At 44.4% G+C, this 20,236-nt stretch overlaps 1 protein-coding gene across 1 annotated transcript in view; it reads right to left on the bottom strand.

The window, feature by feature from the left end:
- The window catches only part of LOC126184720 (uncharacterized), a 1,073,920-nt gene that overhangs the window by 747,595 nt on the left and 306,089 nt on the right, over positions 1 to 20,236 (bottom strand). Inside the window, exon 2 of the mRNA XM_049927243.1 lies at positions 5,969 to 6,091. Within this exon, the coding sequence (XP_049783200.1) occupies positions 5,969 to 6,080 (112 nt within the window). The 5' untranslated portion in view covers positions 6,081 to 6,091. The remainder of the gene's footprint in view (positions 1 to 5,968; positions 6,092 to 20,236) is intronic.

The following is a 20,236-nucleotide window of genomic DNA, read 5'->3' as shown; positions in this document are numbered from 1 at the left end:
GCAGTCAATTTAAGAAAATGCGAGTCTGACCCGCATTAAAGATGTCACAGTCTGCATGTCCTTCACTAAGTGTAGGCCACATAGTAGTGGGCCATGTTGGATTGTTTCAGTATTCACACTGTTGGCTTCACAGCTCACTTTGCCAAAAATAATGTCGTGACCTTGCTTGAGCCGGCCGGAGTGGCCGAGCGGTTGTAGGCGCTACAGTCTGGAACCGTACGACCGCTACGGTCGCAGGTTCGAATCCTGCCTCGGGCATGGATGTGTGTGATGTTTTTAGGGTAGTTAGGTTTAAGTGGTTCTAAGTTCTAGGGGTCTGATGACCTCAGAAGTTTAGTTCCATAATACTCACAGCCATTTGAACATTTTTTTTTTTTTGACCTTGCTAGAATCTACCAATCTAGCTACTGCTACTCACAAATTCTTCACATTTTAATTTCTTGGCGAATTCTTCTACTTTCTCCAAAGGCGAGGTCCACTATCGGATGCGCTGATGATTCTCTGTTCCTGAAGCACTTAAGCAGCGATTCATCCACGTCGCTCCGTTCAGCTTTTCGTAACCGCTTCATTTTAGATCCAATGTTTCCAAACTATTCCAGTTGTTCCAAGTCGTTTGGATTGTGGGATTTACGAGGTCAAATTGACGACACACGTCAACCCTTTTAGCTCTATTCTCGATTTCATTAATCACTTACACTTTTTTTCCACCGTTAAAACTTTTCTTTTACTGGTCATGCTGTTCTAAAATCCGTGCACTTCGTAACAAACTGTTATGGAAACTGACATCATGTCTACTTTTGATGTGTTCTGTGATTTTCTCCACTACTGTAGTATGAACACGCTAGGGTAACAGTGAGATGAGGTGTCTATACCACACTTGTTGTTGACGGAATGGCAGAAAGGATTACCAGGTTGCCATATTACAACAACAGATTTCCTTCTAGAGTAGATTGGTTCTTGGAAAATGTTGTTGCTAACTGAGGCTTAAAATGACGTTATATACGAGGTGTTATGCAAGGATGAGAAGTATGTTCCTTACGAGGAATATGGCCGTACCACAGAAATCATGACGTCACAGCCAAGTTGTCGTTATGATCGACGTCGTTATAAGAAAGTTCAACTCTATTTCATTATTTGGCATACATTGTTAATTGAATTCCAAGTTTTCATATATTATCACATCATTTAGTCTAACATTAAACTAAACTGAAAATTATCATTACTCCTATTTCCTGCACAGTAATCGATGTGACTACCATCTATATACTATAATATTTTCAAATATGACAACAAAATACTTTGCAAATTATATAAAATGTATGTCGATAAGAAGTAATTAATAACTAATGTTTATGAGAAAAATAGAAAATCAGGAATTTTGCGGAATTTTTTGTCATAAGTGAAGATATTACCTGATGTGCCCTACAGTAAGATAATTCTTGTTATGCTCTGAGACATGTCTTTATCGTTTAAGATGACAATTATAGCAAAGAGATTATATAAAATTTTACTGATTAAGGTGCTACATTTGCATTCAGATGGAGCGTAATTCAAATCGTCGTACAGCTATAACAGACTTTCGTCACCTATGGTTTCCTAAATCGCTTAATGCGAATGCTGAAAGGCTCATTGGTAAAAGAAATGGTCGTCAGATTTTCTACCGCATCCGTGTTAACTACCAGGTTATATTCCATCAACGATAACCTTACCTTCAAAGGGTGTTAATCTTTAATATTTATGTGTGGCTTTCCGAAGGGAAGACGTGTTTACACATCTACTTATACGAACTGGCTCTCGCTCATGCTGCTGCTGCGAGCCAAAGCAGGCTCGCGGCAAACGAGTGGAGTGTTGGAGGAAGAAGGGAGGAAAATCAACTGCAAGTGAAGTCTGGCAATCAAAGAGGCTAGTATTAAGGGTAGCAAATATCACGTTTTGAAGAGATTATCAGACCACAGTGATTCATGTGTGCGATTCGTTGAAGAACTCTTTTACTTCTGAAGACTAACATACTGTAAGTCACGACAACAAATTACAACTTACATGCACTCACATTCAATATATTATCATGATGGAGCTGTGCTCGATAATATAAAAGTTATCATGACTGACATTGATTTAAAGTGAATATAATCACATTACAGTAAGAAATATTTTGTGGCCTGTATATTAAGTAAACTGAAGACTTAACTGAGAACATTATTTTTCCATCATTACGAAACAAACTGAGTACATTTGTGAATGAATTCACGCTCACCTGAAAACTTGTGAAATATAGAAAAGTAAGACTGTGGAAGACCCTTATACGTGAGACAAAATTTGTTATAAAACTATCTTCCAACATCTATCAATCTATGGATCTACTAGCCATAGCAGTAATTTGATGCTGTTTGATACTGTCAAAATTTCCTCTATTCAGAGTGTATTACAAAATATTGAACAGGCTATTAGCCTCTCGTAAGTACACTAGGAAAAAAATTTTCTCGGAACATTATCGTGTGTACCGTCTGCATCCAAAAAACAAGAGTCTTTGTAAATCAACATTACCAACTGGCTCCTGGTTACATGCAAAAATATTTGCCTCTGTTGTGATGTTACAGGAACCACAGCCCGACCTGGCTTCACGAGTTAGGAATGGAAGATGAATGTCAAAATAGGACAATTCCAATATGATACGTCCTGGCTGCTATCAACTCTTCGAGTGCAAATTGTACTCACGTCCACGAAGACACCATCAGGCGATAGAGCATGTTTGAGATACACTCTAGAGGCATTTTTCTCTTCGTAGTTCTCTCCGCGAGCCTGCTGTCCCTCTGAGTGCAGCTTTGCTAGAATAACAGCATTCTGCTCAGGAGCTCACAGCACCACTCAACAGAGTCTGGTGTCTTTCGAACTAACCGTGTGTTGTACAGACGTTGATTGAACTATACGATCCTGAGCAGCCCAGTCAGTCATTTCAAACTGTCTGGAATTAGGTTTCCATGATATACTTGTGATGTGCCATGCATTCAGCTCTATAGCAATGGTTTAGAGCAATCCACACACAGCTTTTGCAGTTATCGTTAGCTTTTTATAAGAGTTATGGAAAGCAGCATAGCTCGAAAAGGAGGTTAGAATAAGGGGAGGTGGGGCTACCTATGCCGAGCTGAAGCAATGAATTCAAATTTGTGTCACCCACGGGACTTGAAGCCAGGTCTCTTGCTTACTAGGCAGATGCACTAACCACTGTAGCATTGTGGTTACCACAGCTGCATGGACTGTTATGGTTCTCGTCGTCATTTCTTATGATGACAGGTGGCTAATGCTAAATCGAAACGTATATTGCTCGTTTGGCCGGGAAGTCGGTAAGGAGATCGTTGCATAGTCTGTATCTGGCGTTGATAAAAAATAAGATATATTCTACTTAACTTGTGTTACAGGCTTCTTCATACGCTGCATATACACTCCTGGAAATGGAAAAAAGAACACATTGACACCGGTGTGTCAGACCCACCATACTTGCTCCGGACACTGCGAGAGGGCTGTACAAGCAATGATCACACGCACGGCACAGCGGACACACCAGGAACCGCGGTGTTGGCCGTCGAATGGCGCTAGCTGCGCAGCATTTGTGCACCGCCGCCGTCAGTGTCAGCCAGTTTGCCGTGGCATACGGAGCTCCATCGCAGTCTTTAACACTGGTAGCATGCCGCGACAGCGTGGACGTGAACCGTATGTGCAGTTGACGGACTTTGAGCGAGGGCGTATAGTGGGCATGCGGGAGGCCGGGTGGACGTACCGCCGAATTGCTCAACACGTGGGGCGTGAGGTCTCCACAGTACATCGATGTTGTCGCCAGTGGTCGGCGGAAGGTGCACGTGCCCGTCGACCTGGGACCGGACCGCAGCGACGCACGGATGCACGCCAAGACCGTAGGATCCTACGCAGTGCCGTAGGGGACCGCACCGCCACTTCCCAGCAAATTAGGGACACTGTTGCTCCTGGGGTATCGGCGAGGACCATTCGCAACCGTCTCCATGAAGTTGGGCTACGGTCCCGCACACCGTTAGGCCGTCTTCCGCTCACGCCCCAACATCGTGCAGCCCGCCTCCAGTGGTGTCGCGACAGGCGTGAATGGAGGGACGAATGGAGACGTGTCGTCTTCAGCGATGGGAGTCGCTTCTGCCTTGGTGCCAATGATGGTCGTATGCGTGTTTGGCGCCGTGCAGGTGAGCGCCACAATCAGGACTGCATACGACCGAGGCACACAGGGCCAACACCCGGCATCATGGTGTGGGGAGCGATCTCCTACACTGGCCGTACACCACTGGTGATCGTCGAGGGGACACTGAATAGTGCACGGTACATCCAAACCGTCATCGAACCCATCGTTCTACCATTCCTAGACCGGCAAGGGAACTTGCTGTTCCAACAGGACAATGAACGTCCGCATGTATCCCGTGCCACCCAACGTGCTCTAGAAGGTGTAAGTCAACTACCCTGGCCAGCAAGATCTCCGGATCTGTCCCCCATTGAGCATGTTTGGGACTGGATGAAGCGTCGTCTCACGCGGTCTGCACGTCCAGCACGAACGCTGGTCCAACTGAGGCGCCAGGTGGAAATGGCATAGCAAGCCGTTCCACAGGACTACATCCAGCATCTCTACGATCGTCTCCATGGGAGAATAGCAGCCTGCATTGCTGCGAAAGGTGGATATACACTGTACTAGTGCCGACATTGTGCATGCTCTGTTGCCTGTGTCTATGTGCCTGTGGTTCTGTCAGTGTGATCATGTGATGTATCTGACCCCAGGAATGTGTCAATAAAGTTTCCCCTTCCTGGGACAATGAATTCACGGTGTTCTTATTTCAATTTCCAGGAGTGTATATAATTACAAACATATCTAGAGAGGCATTTCTTATGCCATACTTGACTAAGTGCCTTGTTAGAGGTTGATTCCTATCAGCTGAAGGTTATGCTACATTCCTAGTAGACGTCCCGAGCAAGAGTGGACGACAGCTCGCATGACACTTGTCACAAGTCGCGGAGCTGCGCTAGTCGCGACTCGCGGGTCCAGCGATTTCTATTACGGACCGCGGTCGATATCTGCAACCCCTAACAAGTGTGGTATCGAACGTTGATACCACATGGACTACCATAGTCCAGTGCCCTCCAGAAGTGGGACTTGAACATGCGTCTCCTGCTTACTAGGTAGATGTACTAACCACTACGTCACTGCAGCATTGTGGCTTCCACAGCTGAATGAAATACGGTAGTCCACGCATCTGCGGTAGCCACAATGCTACGGTCAAACAGTGATTAGCACACCTGCCTCGCAAGCAGAAATCACAGGTTCAAGTCCCGGCCGAGGCACAGCTTCCATCCTTTCGAAGATAAAGTTGACACTCATATGTCTTCAGGAAAACGTAATTCCATCAGATTAATAGAGATGTTTTAAATAATATCAGGCGTTGATAACTTTAGTGTTGAGAGCCTTAAACCATAACAATCAACCTATAAGTCAGTAGTATTCGAGCATTTCATAAATGAAATTGTGTCTTACCTGCAAATCAATAGCCGCGATAAAGGCACTGACAACACATTCGAAATTTATGGAGAAAAAATTAAAATCTAAATTTTCGATAACCTAAAAGTGCATCTGACTCTATTTTCAGTACATCGATCAGAAGACATGTAAGTATTTACATTACTGAAAACTTTTGCCAGCGTCTTCCTGAGCGCCATTCAGAGGGGCATTTGTATACAGATACAGGTTCCCAATTAGTGAAACTGATGATATTTCTATTTATTTGTCAAAACTACGCAAAATAAAAAAAAGTGTGGAGCTGACTTCTACACACTTGCAGGAGAAAACGACACCTTTACTATTCCCTCGAATTAACATTGACAAAAACTTGATATTCGTGTTTATGGAAGCTTAACAGCTGGAAATTATACACAAAGATACGGCACAAGCTGAATTTGTACTGACCAGTTGGGTATATGATGACGGTTGGCCGCTTGTTGTGTGGGGAGCCCGCCGCTTGCGGCGCAGGCGTCACCGGCGTCGGCGTCGTAGACGGCCTCACTCCCGGGCTCGCCATCACGACATCACCTGCCACAGACACACACATCGCGAACGTGACACGCTTATTCTGTTCTACAAAAGACCTGAGCTATTACACTTTCACACAGCGGGTAACTACATCAGTGGGGCTCTAATGCGCAATGCTGCCACCGCGAAACAAAATACCGGGTAGAGAATGTCAAATCAAACACCTTTCAGCCATCTAATTTCCAAACCGTTATTAATTTTCATTAAGCTACAGCTTTGGGCGATTTATTACTGGTAGCCTAACAAAATAACAGTTTGGAAATTAGACGGCCGAAAGGTGTTTGATTTGCCATTCTGTACTGAACAGCCGAGCCGAGTTACCGCAACTATCTCTGAAAAGATGGACATACAAAGAACGTATCTGGTGGTTATTATTAAAGTGAAGCTACTCACTGAGATGCAATATGCAGTATGGCCTCAAACTATCGTACGGCAGCGAATCTTGACAGATACGCTAATGCGTTAATTCGAAACCGATTTATGCTGCAAAAAATCGAGTTACAGTTTTGACCACCAGATGCAAATCTGGGGCTGTGAATGCCAGAAATGTATCCACGTGTAATAGATTACGAACGGGACGTGGGGAGAAAAAGTGAAACAAATGAGAAGGTATAATGTTGATTTTACTTCCATACCGGAAACGTCTACGAGATGCTGCACAGCGCCAGATTTGCACCTGGTGGCCAAAATTGGAACAAATTTCTTCCCAGCGTAAACTGATTCCTCATTAATGCATTAGAGAATCTACCAAGTTTCGCTGACATACGATAAGTATAGCCCACACTGGATCTCTGTGAGTAGCTGCACTTTAATTATAACCATCCTCTACAACACAGGCATCACATGACGCATAAGTCAAGATCCATTGGAGTACACACGTTTGGTTTTCATCCCGTGAACACTGCGTGTTAATTGATAACTCTTATAAGTAGTTTAGCTAATCGTTCATCCAACTAAGCTTAATTATCAAGCAAAAGCTAACTCGTCGTTGATGGAGGCAAAGTTTACATACTTCACAGAACTTAGATTAAAAGAAGAAGAATATGTACCTATTACTACACCACTGGCCATTAAAATTGCTACACCACGAAGATGACGTACTACAGATGCGAAGTTTAACCGACAGGAAGAAGATGCTGTGATATACAAATGATTAGTTTTTCAGAGCATTCACACAAGGTTGGCGCCGGTGGCGACGCCTACATCGTGCTGACATGAGGAAAGTTTCCAACCGATTTCTCATACACAAACAGCAGTTGACCGGGGTTGCCTGGTGAAACATTGTTATGATGCTTCGTGTAAGGAGGAGAAATGCGTACCATCACATTTCCGACTTTGATAAAGGTCGGATTATAGCCTATCGCGATTGCGGTTTATCGTATCGCGACATTGCTACTCGCGTTGGTCGAGATCCAATGACTGTTAGCAGAATATGGAATCGGTGGGTGCAGGAGGGTAATACGGAACGCCCAACGGCCTCCTATCACTACCGGTCGAGATGACAGGCATCTTATCCGCATGGCTGTAACGGATCGTACAGCCACGTCCCGTACCTTGAGTCAACAGATGAGGACGTTAGCCAGACAACAACCATCTGCACGAACAGTTCAACGACGTTTGCAGCAGCATGGGCTATCAGCTCGGAGACCATGGCTGCGGTTACCCTTGACGCTGCATCACAGATACGAGCGCCTGCGATGGTGTACTCAATGACGAACCTGGGTGCGTGAATGGCAAAACGTCATTTTTTCGGATGAATCCAGGTTCTGTTTACAGCATCATGATGATCGCATCCGTGTTTGGCGACATCACGGTGAACGCACATTGGAAGCGTGTATTAGTCATCACTATACTGGCGTATCACCCAGCGTGATGGTATGGGGTGCCATTCGTTACACGTGTCGGTCACCTCTTGTTCGCATTGACGGCACTTTGAACAGTGGACGTTACATTTCAGATGTGTTCCGACCCGTGGCTCTACCCTTCATTCGATCCCTGCGAAACCCTACATTTCAGCAGGATAATGCACGACCGCATGTTGCAAGTCCTGTATGGGCCTTTCTGGATGCAGAAAATGTTCGACTGCTGCCCTGGCCAGCACATTCTCCGGATCTCTCACCAATTGAAAACGTCTGCTCAATGGTGGCCGAGTAACTGGCTCGTCACAATACGCCAGTCACTACTCTTGATGAACTGTGGTATCGTGTTGAAGCTGCATGGGCAGCTGTACCTACGCACGCCATCCAAGCTCTGTTTGACTCAATGCCCAGGCGTATCGAGGCCGTTATTACGTCGAGAGGTGGTTGTTCTGGGTACGGATTTCTCAGGATCTATGTACCCAAATTGCGTGAAAATGTAATCACATGTCAGTGCTAGTATAATAACAACAATAGTATCTAACAGAACTACAGAACTTTAGAACAAAATACTTGGGATTTATGCAACGATATCCAGTGCAGAATAATATGATTGTACCACAGGATTCCCTTCTGTGCTCACTGTTTTCCGTGTTATATATCAATGATCTGCCACTAAACATGACAGATAGTTACAAAAATTTTATGTCTACTAACGACGTAAGTGTCGTTGGGATAGACGTGGAATGGAAAGCAAATGATCCAGCTGACAGTGTAGTCAGTCTCATCAGCACGTGGCTTTCACAGAGCTAATTACCGTCAAACTGCAACAAAAAGCAACGCATACAGTTTATGATAAGGAACTCTTGTAAAACCGTAATTTTCCTTTCATACAGTTGTCAAGCAGTCGTAATGTTACAGATATAGTTACTCTTGGAGTATCGATATTTTTACATTATACGTAGCGGCCTTGCGTAGCAACACTGCCGCCGGGGCAACCCCCAGTGATCGATAAGATCGGTTTGGCACCAACCTTTCCGGGTGGCGCTGAAGGTAATTAGTAGCTGGGACTCGTGACTGGATGTCAGACACGGTTGGACGATTCATGCCTGCGTGCCGTGAGAAGTTCGATAAATTTGTTAAGTGTTGCAGTGTTCATGGAAGGGACTGATATCTCATCAAAATTAGAAAAAAAATGGTTCAAATGGCTGTGAGCACTATGGGACTTAACTTCTGTGATCGTCAGTCCCCTAGAACTTAGAACTACTTAAACCTAACTAACCTAAGGACATCACACACATCCATGCCCGAGGCAGGATTCGAACCTGCGACCGTAGCAGTCCCGCGGTTCCGGACTGCATCAATATTAGAAGCGAGCCGTTAGCAAAGATATGGATGTGTAGAAAGGATAGGAACATACACCATGCCTTGTACTACAGACATTACACCTTTGAGGTCCATGAAGGCAGTGTCTCCTTTTGCAACGTTTTCAAATCTATTATAACTAACTGAGAGTGAAGATTTTTAATGACAAGTGTGATGATTTTGATATAGGCTTGCACCGGTAGGCGAACGGTCCCATTTTTACTCTTCAAGTGGATGTTCCTGGGGAGTAAGATACCCACTCTAAGCTCTTCAGCATAAAAATTGGTCCAATCGCTGTGGTTATATCAAGACAGCTGGCTGGCTCTGAGCACTATGGGACTCAACATCTTAGGTCATAAGTCCCCTAGAACTTAGAACTACTTAAACCTAACTAACCTAAGGACATCACACACACCCATGCCCGAGGCAGGATTCGAACCTGCGACCGTAGCAGTCTCGCGGCTCCGGACTGCAGCGCCAGAACCGCTAGACCACCGCAGCCGGCAAAGACAGCTGGTTTTACAGAGAAACTTAGCAGTGATAGATACGAATAATTGAGTAGGCATTTTACACTATCAGTGAAGTCGACGATCTTAAATTCACAGTGCTGAAGGTAGATGAACAGCTAAAGGTTTCTGCGATGTATCACGTTCAAGATCTTCTGCAGAAGTTTCAGTTTAAAAATAATCTCCACTGCCTCTGATACTGGGGCACGATGGCTTCTTTACTTTACTTAATAGGGTGCATTCTGTTATCTCCTATGGTACCACATTTTTCGGGCAGCTCTGTGCACCAACCACTATTTTCTTAGTCTCGAGACGGGCGGTCTATGGTGTCACTATACGAACTTTGTGTAGGCTGTAGTTCACGTTTCTAGCTCCACCAATCCTGTACACATTCTCATACATGGGATTTGATGTTGAGGATATTGACTCATTCAGAAGAAACTGCAATATTCGCTCAGTGAATCCTAGACGGAATCAAGTATTTGCACGTTGATAACACTTTCATATGAACAATAGAAACAGGTGTGCACGTATCGGCAGATTCTGTTTTCAACAGGCTTTGAGCAACACTTAAACATGGAGAGACAAACTCGAATTCATTAAATCTTGGATGATAGTTTCCTTGTACCAGCCTCCTTTTATATTATACAGGATATCCTCCCGGTACCTGAGACTCGCCAGGGTACCCGAGAGCTTAAACGCGCTGCTTCCTGGACGCGGGTAGGCGCGCCGGCCCCAGATCGAATCCGCAGGCGGATTAACGACGAGGGCCGGTGTGCTGGCCAGCCTGAATGTAGTTTTCAGGCGTTTTTCCACATCCCGCTAGGTGAATACCGGGCTGGTCCCCTCGTTCAGTCTGAGTTACACGACTCGCAGACGTCTGACCACGCTCGCACTCTTCAATGAATTACACTCGACGCAGACAGTAGGGGTACACTCATTCCGTCCCGGGGGGTACGGGGTGGTGGCAGGAAGGGCATCCAGCCATCCGTTTCCACTAACCTTGCCAAATCCGTTCCTAACAATGTCGACCCTGCTTCAGCACGGGGCATGGCACCAGTGAAAAGAATCCTCCCAGTAGCTGAGAACTTCTCTCCGTAATACGAGTATGTTGCTTTTTTGGTGTTTTCTTAGTTCTGTATATTTCTTGGTTGATAAATTTTCTAATCTGCATGCTGTAAGCTATGCATTGACTTGTTTCATGACCAAGTATGGACCAAAAGCAATTACACGTTTACAATAAAGAATTGATTCAGCCTCAGCTAAATGACTTGCACATTTACTTCTATTGAAAATGTGAGTATCTGTCTTCACAGCTATAGGAGTGTTTGGCAGAAAAGCTCGAGTTTCTGTACAGTGTGCACAGAGTGATTACTACAGCTCCTTTAGCATGAGTGCCCAGAATTAGGTACATATCTTTCAAGGGAATATACAATGGGTGACATAAGTCATGGGATATCTCCTAACATCGTGCCGGCCCTCCTTTTGCCCAACGTAGTGCAGCATCTCGACGTGGTATGGACCCAACAAGTCATTGGAAGTCCCCTGCAGAAATGTGGAGCCCAACTACCTCTATAGCCGTCCATTACTGCGAAAGTGTCGCCGATGCTGGATTTTGTGTACTAAATGAGCTCTCGATTATGTCCCATAAATATTCGATGGGATTCAATGGAGAAATCTGGGTGGCCAAACCATTCGCCCGAATTGTCCACAACTTTCTTCAAAGCAGTTAAGAACACCGTAAACTTTCCCGGCGTAATAATTGGTTGTATTCATGTAGGGTCTCCAGCAGGAACGTATCGTCATCTAGACCCAATATTTCGGCGGTCCAACTGCCCGCCATCTTCACATGAGTAGGCCGCCGCATTAGCTCACCGGAACTGAAATGAGACACGCCGCGGCGGCTCCTTCATACACCAACCGTGGGTCCAACGCGTGTGCGCGAACATAACAGCTCTCTAGCTCACGGCACAACAGCGCACCGATGGTGAAAGCTCGCGGAATCGATGAATCAATATCAAACAGTACTGACAGCTTTTGATGGCGAAACAAGGACTGTTGTTCCTTAATGAAAAACAGAACAGGGTCCCAACCCTTGTTGTATGTATGTTAACCGGGGACCTAGAAACGACGGAGAGGCTCCGCCCCCGCCGCAGCCACAGTGGTCCACAACCCCACGACGACTACCGCAGTCCACGTCACCCCTCCGTCGCCCCACACCGAACCCAGGGTTATTGTGCGGTTCGGCCCCCAGTGGACCACCCAGGGAACGTCTCATACCAGACGAGTGTAACCTCTATGTTTGCGTGGTAGAGTAACGATGGTGTACGTGAACGTGGAGAACTTGTTTGCGCAGCAATCGCCCGCATAGTGTAGCTAAGACGGAATAAGGGGAACCAGACCGCATTCGCCGAGGCAGATGGAAAACCACCTAAAAACCATCCGGCGGATTCGTGCCGGGGACCAGGAGCTCCTTCCCCCTCCGGAAAGCCGTGCGTTAGACCGCTCGGCTAACCGGGCGGGCGTTCCAACTCTTACTTAAAGGATACCTCTTATCTCTGTTTATAATATTGTCAGATATCCAGATTTCAATCGCTTCTTTCACTACACAGTCACAATACCGCGACACAGTGGCAACCACTTGCGTCTCGTCGTTCAGTAAGACAATGTTCCGCGGCTGCAGATTTTTCTGGCTGAAATAAACGCGTGTGGCGATGATGCCCACGCAACTATACTGGACCGGACGAATTGTTTGTCCAATATAGGCTTTCCCGCAATATCTGGGAATCTTGTAGACCCGGACTTTCTCAAACCAGATCACTTAACTGAGCTACATCGTCGCCAATGTCGGCAGGCATATCGAAAATGTCAAAATCTAAATCTGAATATCTGTAGTGACGTTTACATGTTGAATAAACTGTGTGCACGCCGTAGTTTGTAACTAATTCACGTTTCTTTTAGATAGTTCAATAATTGTCACCCCATACAAAGGGAATGGCCTCCGCGAACAGCACTGGCGCCTGGGTCGAAAAATATTGTCGAAGACCCTCTAATGAGTCCTAAAAAAATTGTTCTCGCAGTATTGCACATTAAGTCAGGACTAATGAGAGCATTTGTTAAGGCTTTTCACGTGTGTGAATCAGCGAGTCAGTAGTTTTGTGAGAAGTTTACACGACTCACCACAGAGATCACAAAGGGTATATGGATTGGTCCACAGATAGTCAGCTATTAGAGGACACACTCTTTGAGTCCGCTCTAACCGCTGAATAGCTACATGCATGCATGTTTTCGTAAGGTGACAAGATTGTTCTTGGGAAACGCGAGCGACTAATTTACAGGGATCTCGTGGACCAACCCATTAATACTTATAAGGTCATTGGTTGCAACATGTTTCTGAAGATGCACTTCCTTTTCTCCTACTATGTGTACTCCCAGAGCACCGTGGTACATAAAGTGATGAGCAAGGCGAGTGGTTCCACCAGAACATTTCTTTCATGTAAAAGCGTTACACAGGACGGTGAACACCAGTTATGTCGGCTGATTTCTGCTGAATTGTACAGATAAATACTCCAGACATCACCCAAAAGAGGAAGGCAAACAAACGGCGCGAATGTACTAGGTAAGATCAATTAATGTATATATACTACTAATTACGATAGCAACGTAAAGCTCCAATCGACTTGTATCCCTGAGCTGGGAGACAATTTTAACCGTGATGTTCGTGTTTAGTGCGTCGAAAACTATAAAGACCATCTACTTTGGTTTCTTGAAAAAATCCACTGGGCACCAGTGTAATATGCACTGTGTCAGGAAAAGCATATATTGTAGACAGTAAACGGAAATGAATAGGTTGACCCCGTCTTCCTAAATATCTGATACTGTACTACATTGTCAACTAATAAACAAAGCCGGCCGAAGTGGCCGTGCGGTTCTGGCGCTGCAGTCTGGAACCGCGAGACCGCTACGGTCGCAGGTTCGAATCCTGCCTCGGGCATGGATGTGTGTGATGTCCTTAGGTTAGTTAGGTTTAACTAGTTCTAAGTTCTAGGGGACTAATGACCTCAGAAGTTGAGTCCCATAGTGCTCAGAGCCATAATAAACAAAGTGCGAGCATATGGAGTATCTTCACTGATTTTCAGTTCGATGAATTTTCAATCTATACGACGGTGTATGTTGAACGGAAACGACACACTTGGGGAATGAATATGTGTCACAATAATGTTGACCGCTGAGTATAGCGTGTTATAAACTTTGGAGGTCAGTATGCCGAAGTAGTATTATGCATCCCCACACCATGACACCTGGACACCAAAACGACCATGTTCGACAATGTTCCTAGCTGCATTACGTGTTCCCACCTCTCGCCATATGAGGGCACGTCCAGCATCGTCGAACATAATCGCTTTGGAGGTCCAGATGGTATGGTGTGGGGAGGCACAATGTGGTATGGGAGTACCGTCCTACAAGTCTTTGAACACAGCACACTCATCGGTCAACGTTATTGTGACGCTGTACTCCTTTCCAGTGTGCGTCTTTTAAGGAGTTCATTCGGCCCTGACTTTTGTCTTGTGGATGACAACGCGCGACCGCATCGTACAACGCAGGTGAAGGAGCTCTTGGAATGTGAGGATATCCGGCGAACGGACTACCCGTTCCCCAGACTTCAGTCCCATCAAGAACGTGTGGGGTGCGTTGGAGAGACGGAATGCAACACGTCCACATGCACCGATGACCATCCAGCAACTACTAACGACGCTGGTGGAGGAATGGAGCGCCGTACTACAAGAACTACGTACTGATCCTGTGTAAGTGAGCTGATATCTATGCACATGATGTTTCGAAAGTTACTTGTGTTTGTGAATTCAGGAGACTACAGAATCGTATTCTTGTCTCTTAAACTGTAATTTTACCCCGAGCTGTGGCTCATGCAGTGTAGTGCAGTGGTTAGTGTTCATTGGTGGTCTGTGTAGGTCCCCAGTTCAAACCAAATCACAGCACTAATTTGTTTTCACTATTTTTAATTTCAGGGAGGTGCTTGAAATATGTTTTATGTGTTTGTATATTCTGGAATGTCCGATTTTTGTATAAATTCCAGCTTTTTGGAATATTCCATGTAGATAGCTTCACTCTCTGTCCAGATGGTCAGTTATGTTCCGGCTGTACGTTGGTGTCAGTAATAAACGTTTTCAGTTCTTTAAGTGTTGAACTTCATTGACAACTCTGTCTTCGGATGTGCACTTGATTGAGGTTTCTATATTACGTCGTTTGATGGAGACACTGGGTACTCCAAAACATTTGCACTACTTTGACTTCAGGTAGGTCGGTATTCTGTTTTATTAATGTATGATAGAGCAAGGATGGGTGTCATGTTTGTCTTTGACAGCTAGTATATGTTTACAAAAGTTTTTCAGCATAGATATTCGGAGGAATAATAAAAATGCTCCTGCAAACAGTTTGTAGATACACTTGCTGGGTGAAAGCATTGGAATCACTGTTGGGTGCTAAAAAAACCAACCCATGCCTAGTAGGGTGGAAAATAAGAACAGGTTACCCTAAAGTCGTGACACAACACACACATACCTTATTAACCGTATAAATCCACGTGATAATGGAGGTTTAAAACTTTGAAACGCGTTTTACATCTAAAGGAATGACGATTGGTAACAGTAAACTTATTGTTTCATTCGATATACCCCATATGACAATGTAAAGAGTGCAGCTGACATTACTTCGAGCTACTATGTGTCCTATTTAATTTGTGTATTGAAAGGAAAAATGGCTGTTTATGTGCCACATTACTCGCCCTAATCCCTCTTTATCTTATTCTCATGACCTCTGCGCTAGATATAAAATCGTTGCAGCAGAACTGTCCCACAAGTACCTAACGTGTTTGACATCCCATCTACAACAAAGTCTTTAGAAAGGGAGCACACGCCCCGGAATTAGGGAAGAGCTCACTACGCCCTTTCAAAAGGAACACTTTCGGACCTTGCCTTGAGAGATTTATTGTCACAACGAAAAATGTAAAACTGGATGACCAGATGGGAACTTGTACCCTCGCCTCCTCATACGCAAGTTCAATGTCTTACCACTGCTCTACCCCACTTAGGTCCTCGAATACTAGTCTTCTAAATTTTCCGAACAGGTTTTCTAGAGAACAACATTTTCTTTGTTCCATAACCATCTCTGTTACGCTTTTGTATCGGCTTTACCGACCTTTTGCGGTTCTAGCAGCACGTCTCTGAATTTCTTGGATATCTGCTGTCCAGTCACCTTACCTATCACAGATTTTGTACGTTAGTTGAGTTGTTTTACCCCTAAATAATTTATTGATAGACTATTTTCATGAATATTTAGTGCAACTTGTGCATTGTACTGACAGTGACAAGCTCTCTTTTTCGCTGCTACATCAACACTTAGCCTCAGACATTCTGTGAATGCGTCCGTCTTTTTTTCCCCATATACGGTCCGTTTTCCTTCTCGCAGTTCCTTGTGTCCGTGCATGTGCAAATGGAAGGTGTGTGTGTGTGTGTGTGTGTGTGTGTTTGGAGCTTATGGGCGCTCAACGTCCAGGTTATCAGCGTCCAAAACGGAAGGAATGCGCTCCAGTGTGGTCCGAACTTTTCATAGAGTCGTAGCTTCGTAGTGCCAACCGAACGTTTCGACAGTCTGTGATAAATCTAGAGACAGAGAGAAGAATTTCCATTTCACAAGGAACCTATTTGCCAACAGGCACTGACTCGAGATCAATGCACGACCGGACAAAGAAGACACGGCACCTTTCTTCGATGTAACTTGTTAAATGATAAACCGCTTCTGCGAGCACTGCTCTAGCATTATCAGAGAAATTGAAAAATACGGGCCAAACGGTACTACTTTGTAATTTCAATATCTCTCGTTGAAAACAATGCTGTGTCTATTCTTGATCCATCAGCCAACGACACTTACTGCTGTTACACAGAAATTCATGATACAACTCATTCTATAGAGTTTTCGAAAAATTTCACCAAACTGATCTGGCATATATGCCTCCAGATTTACAATCGAAAAAACGCAGGTGACACCTGTACATAAGAAAGTGTAAAAGTATCGACCGCTGAATTACAGATCAATATCCTTGACGTCAATTTTCTGCAGAATACTTGAACACATTCTCAGTTCGAATACAATAAATTTTCTTGAGATGGAAGAGCTTCTATCCACAAATCAACACGGTTTATGACGTACCTCTAGAAAAAACTCAGCTGGCCCTTTTCTCACATGATATCCTACGAACCATGGACGAACGGCAACTGGCAGATTCCATATTCCCAGATCTTCGGAAACTATTTGACACGGTGCTCCAATGCAGACTGTTACCGAAGGTACGAGCGTATAGAATAGGTTCCAAGATATGTGGGCGGCTCAAAGACTTCTTAAGTAACAGAACCCTGTTCGTTATTCTCGACGGCGAGTGTTCGTCAAAGACAATGGTATCGGCAGGAGTGCCCCAGGGAAGTGTGATAGGACCGCTCTTCTTCACACATACATAAATGATCTGGCCAACAGGATGCGTAGCAATCTGCGGCTCTTTTCTGTGATGCTGTAGTCTACGGAAAAGTGTAGTCGTACAGTGACTGTAGCAGGATAAAAGATGTCGGTCAAAATTTCTAGTTGGTGTAATGAATGGCAGCTCGCTCTAAATGCAGAAAAATGGAAGTTAATGCAGATGAATAGGAAAAACAATATCGTAACGTTCTAATTCATCATTAGTAATGTACTGCTTGCCACAGTCATATCGATTAAATATCTGGACGCAGCGTAACAAAGCAATATGAAATGGAACGGGCATGTAATGATGGTACTAGGGAGGGTGAATAGTCGACTTACGTTTATCGGCAGAATTTTAGGAATGTGTGGTTCATCTGTAAAGAAGACCACGTATAGAACACTAGTGCGACCCATTCTTGAGTACTGCTCGAGTGTATGGGATCCTTCCCTGGTCGAATTAAAGGCTGACGTGGAAGCAATTCATAGGCGGGCTGTTAGGTTTGTAGTTTCCATCAATGCGAAAGTGTTCGGAGATGGTTCGAGACTCGAATGGGTATCCCTGGAAAGAAGACGAGGTTCTTTTTGCAGAAATGTAATGTATTGCGAATACATAGAAAGAAGGATCCTTTATTGTATGATTATATGATAGCGGAACAAACACTGGTAGCAGTTACTTCTGTAAAATATCTGACAGTGTGCGTGCGGAACGATTTGAAGTGGAGTGATCATATAAAATTAATTGTTGGTAAGGCGGGTACCAGGTTGAGATTCATTGGGAGAGTCCTTAGGAAATGTAGTCCATCAACAAACGAGGGGCTTACAAAACACTTGTTCGACCTATACTTGCGTATTGCTCATCAGTGTGGGATCTGTACCAGGTCGGGTTGACAGAGGATATAGAGAAGATCCAAACAAGAGCGGCGCGTTTCGTCACAGGGTTATTTGGTAAGCGTGATAGCGTTACGGAGATGTTTAGCAAACTCAAGTGGCAGACTCTGCAAGAGAGGCGCTCTGCATCACGGTGTAGCTTGCTGTCCAGGTTTCGAGAGGGTGCGTTTCTGGATGAGGTATCGCATATATTGCTTCCCCCTACTTATACCTCCCGTGGAGATCACGAATGTAAAATTAGAGAGATTCGAGCTCGCACGGAGGCTTTCCGGCAGTCGTTCTTCCCGCGAACCATACGCGACTGGAACAGGAAAGGGAGGTAATGACAGTGGCACGTAAATTGCCCTCCGCCACACACCGTTGGGTGGCTTGCGGAGTATAAATGTAGATGTAGATGTAGAAAATTGAGAGAACCGACATTTGAAACAGAATGCAGGAAGATTCTACTACCTCCACCGTACATTTCGCATAAGGATCACGAATATAAGCTAGGAGAAATTAGGGCTGGTACAGATGCATATAGACATTCGTTTTTCCCTCGCTCTGTTTGCGAGTTAAACAGGAAAGGAAATGTTTCGTAGTGATACAAGGTACCCTCCGCCACGCAGCGTCAGGTGGATTGCGGAATACAGATGTGTATATATATCTTGCTGAAACTGTGAATATCGATCGCTACCTCAACTCCTCCCGTTTTCTTGGACAATATTATCGAAGGAGTGTTATAAATGCTTTCATACGTGTCTACAGATCCTCACTGCTTTAACATGTACTATTCTATAGCTAAAAACTATCCTTTTGAACAGGAATTGAATAAAACCCCAAAACGTTTGTGTGGAAGGTTTAATATTCGGTATAAATTTCAAATCACTAATTCTTATAGGTTATCCTGAAACCATTCGTCTATTTCTCTTTAAAATTTCGTTTGGTTTTCATTTTTGTTCACGGGATGCCATTTCCATCATTTACCATATCCTCAATTTCCTTAATATATCCCGCATTGCTACTGTGATCATGCTGACTGCATTCTTTCATTCTTCATGTTAACTAATTTACTACAGGTAAGCGCAATCGTTTTATGAAATGGTGACGTTTGGAATGTTAGTGATGTCAGCATTTCTGTGCATGATTTGTTGTAAATTTTCAACACTGAATCGCTTCGCAAACATTACTTTTGTCGTAAATATATTGAAAAGGATTTTTTAAAACATAGTAATTTAAATGGACAAGTTGCAGAGATACGCATATCAATGGATAACAATAAAAATGGGTGTTGGTGACTCGCTTCTACGTGTGTAGTACTGCTACACTCTAACCCCTGCAGCTGTGTTCTTTCATTTGACGCCGTCTGCTAAACAGGATTTCAGGTCCATCAGAAAGCAGAGAGTGCCCGCCGGTGTTTCCAGTGTTATCTCATTTAACTTCCCGTGGCTGCACTCTAGGCTGGAAAAGTCCTTGTGATCGATTTTTTGAGACCGTGGAGCTGGTAGTGGGCGTCAAGCCGGACTAAAACTCTTTGAGCATTTTCTGTGTGGCTCTAGAGCATAGCTGAAAACCACTCTCCGAGTTCTCTGCTCCCTAAAGAGAGCAAATAGAGTCGTTACCTCATGTCGTTACGGGAGTACTGTCAGTTACTGCATCACCGATGCAGTGGCACAAGAACCGCCGTGGAAAGTATACAAGTTCTATGTGTCAAAGTATTAAGTATGTGAGATATAACCACATCAAAACAATTTTTGCATCACCTCGGTTCCGAGAGTTCCGGAAGCTCTACATAAAATTGGAATAGTGATCAACATAAAAATCGTTTCTGCTCTTTTTATTGCTCATGAAAACCACACATTGCATGTTGTACAACCATACAGAAAGACCTTCAGAGGTGGTGGTCCAGATTGCTGTTCGATAGGGTTCATGTCGGAGAACATGCTGGCCACTCTAGTCGAGCGATGTCCTTATCCTGAAGGTAGTCTTTCACAAGATATGCACCATGGGGGCGTGAATTG

Source organism: Schistocerca cancellata, chromosome 4 (genome assembly GCF_023864275.1).
Source record: "Schistocerca cancellata isolate TAMUIC-IGC-003103 chromosome 4, iqSchCanc2.1, whole genome shotgun sequence".
NCBI classification, from domain to species: Eukaryota; Metazoa; Arthropoda; class Insecta; order Orthoptera; family Acrididae; genus Schistocerca; species Schistocerca cancellata.
The sequence above is the reverse complement of the archived record's forward strand: the minus strand, read 5'-3'. Positions and strand labels throughout refer to the sequence as shown.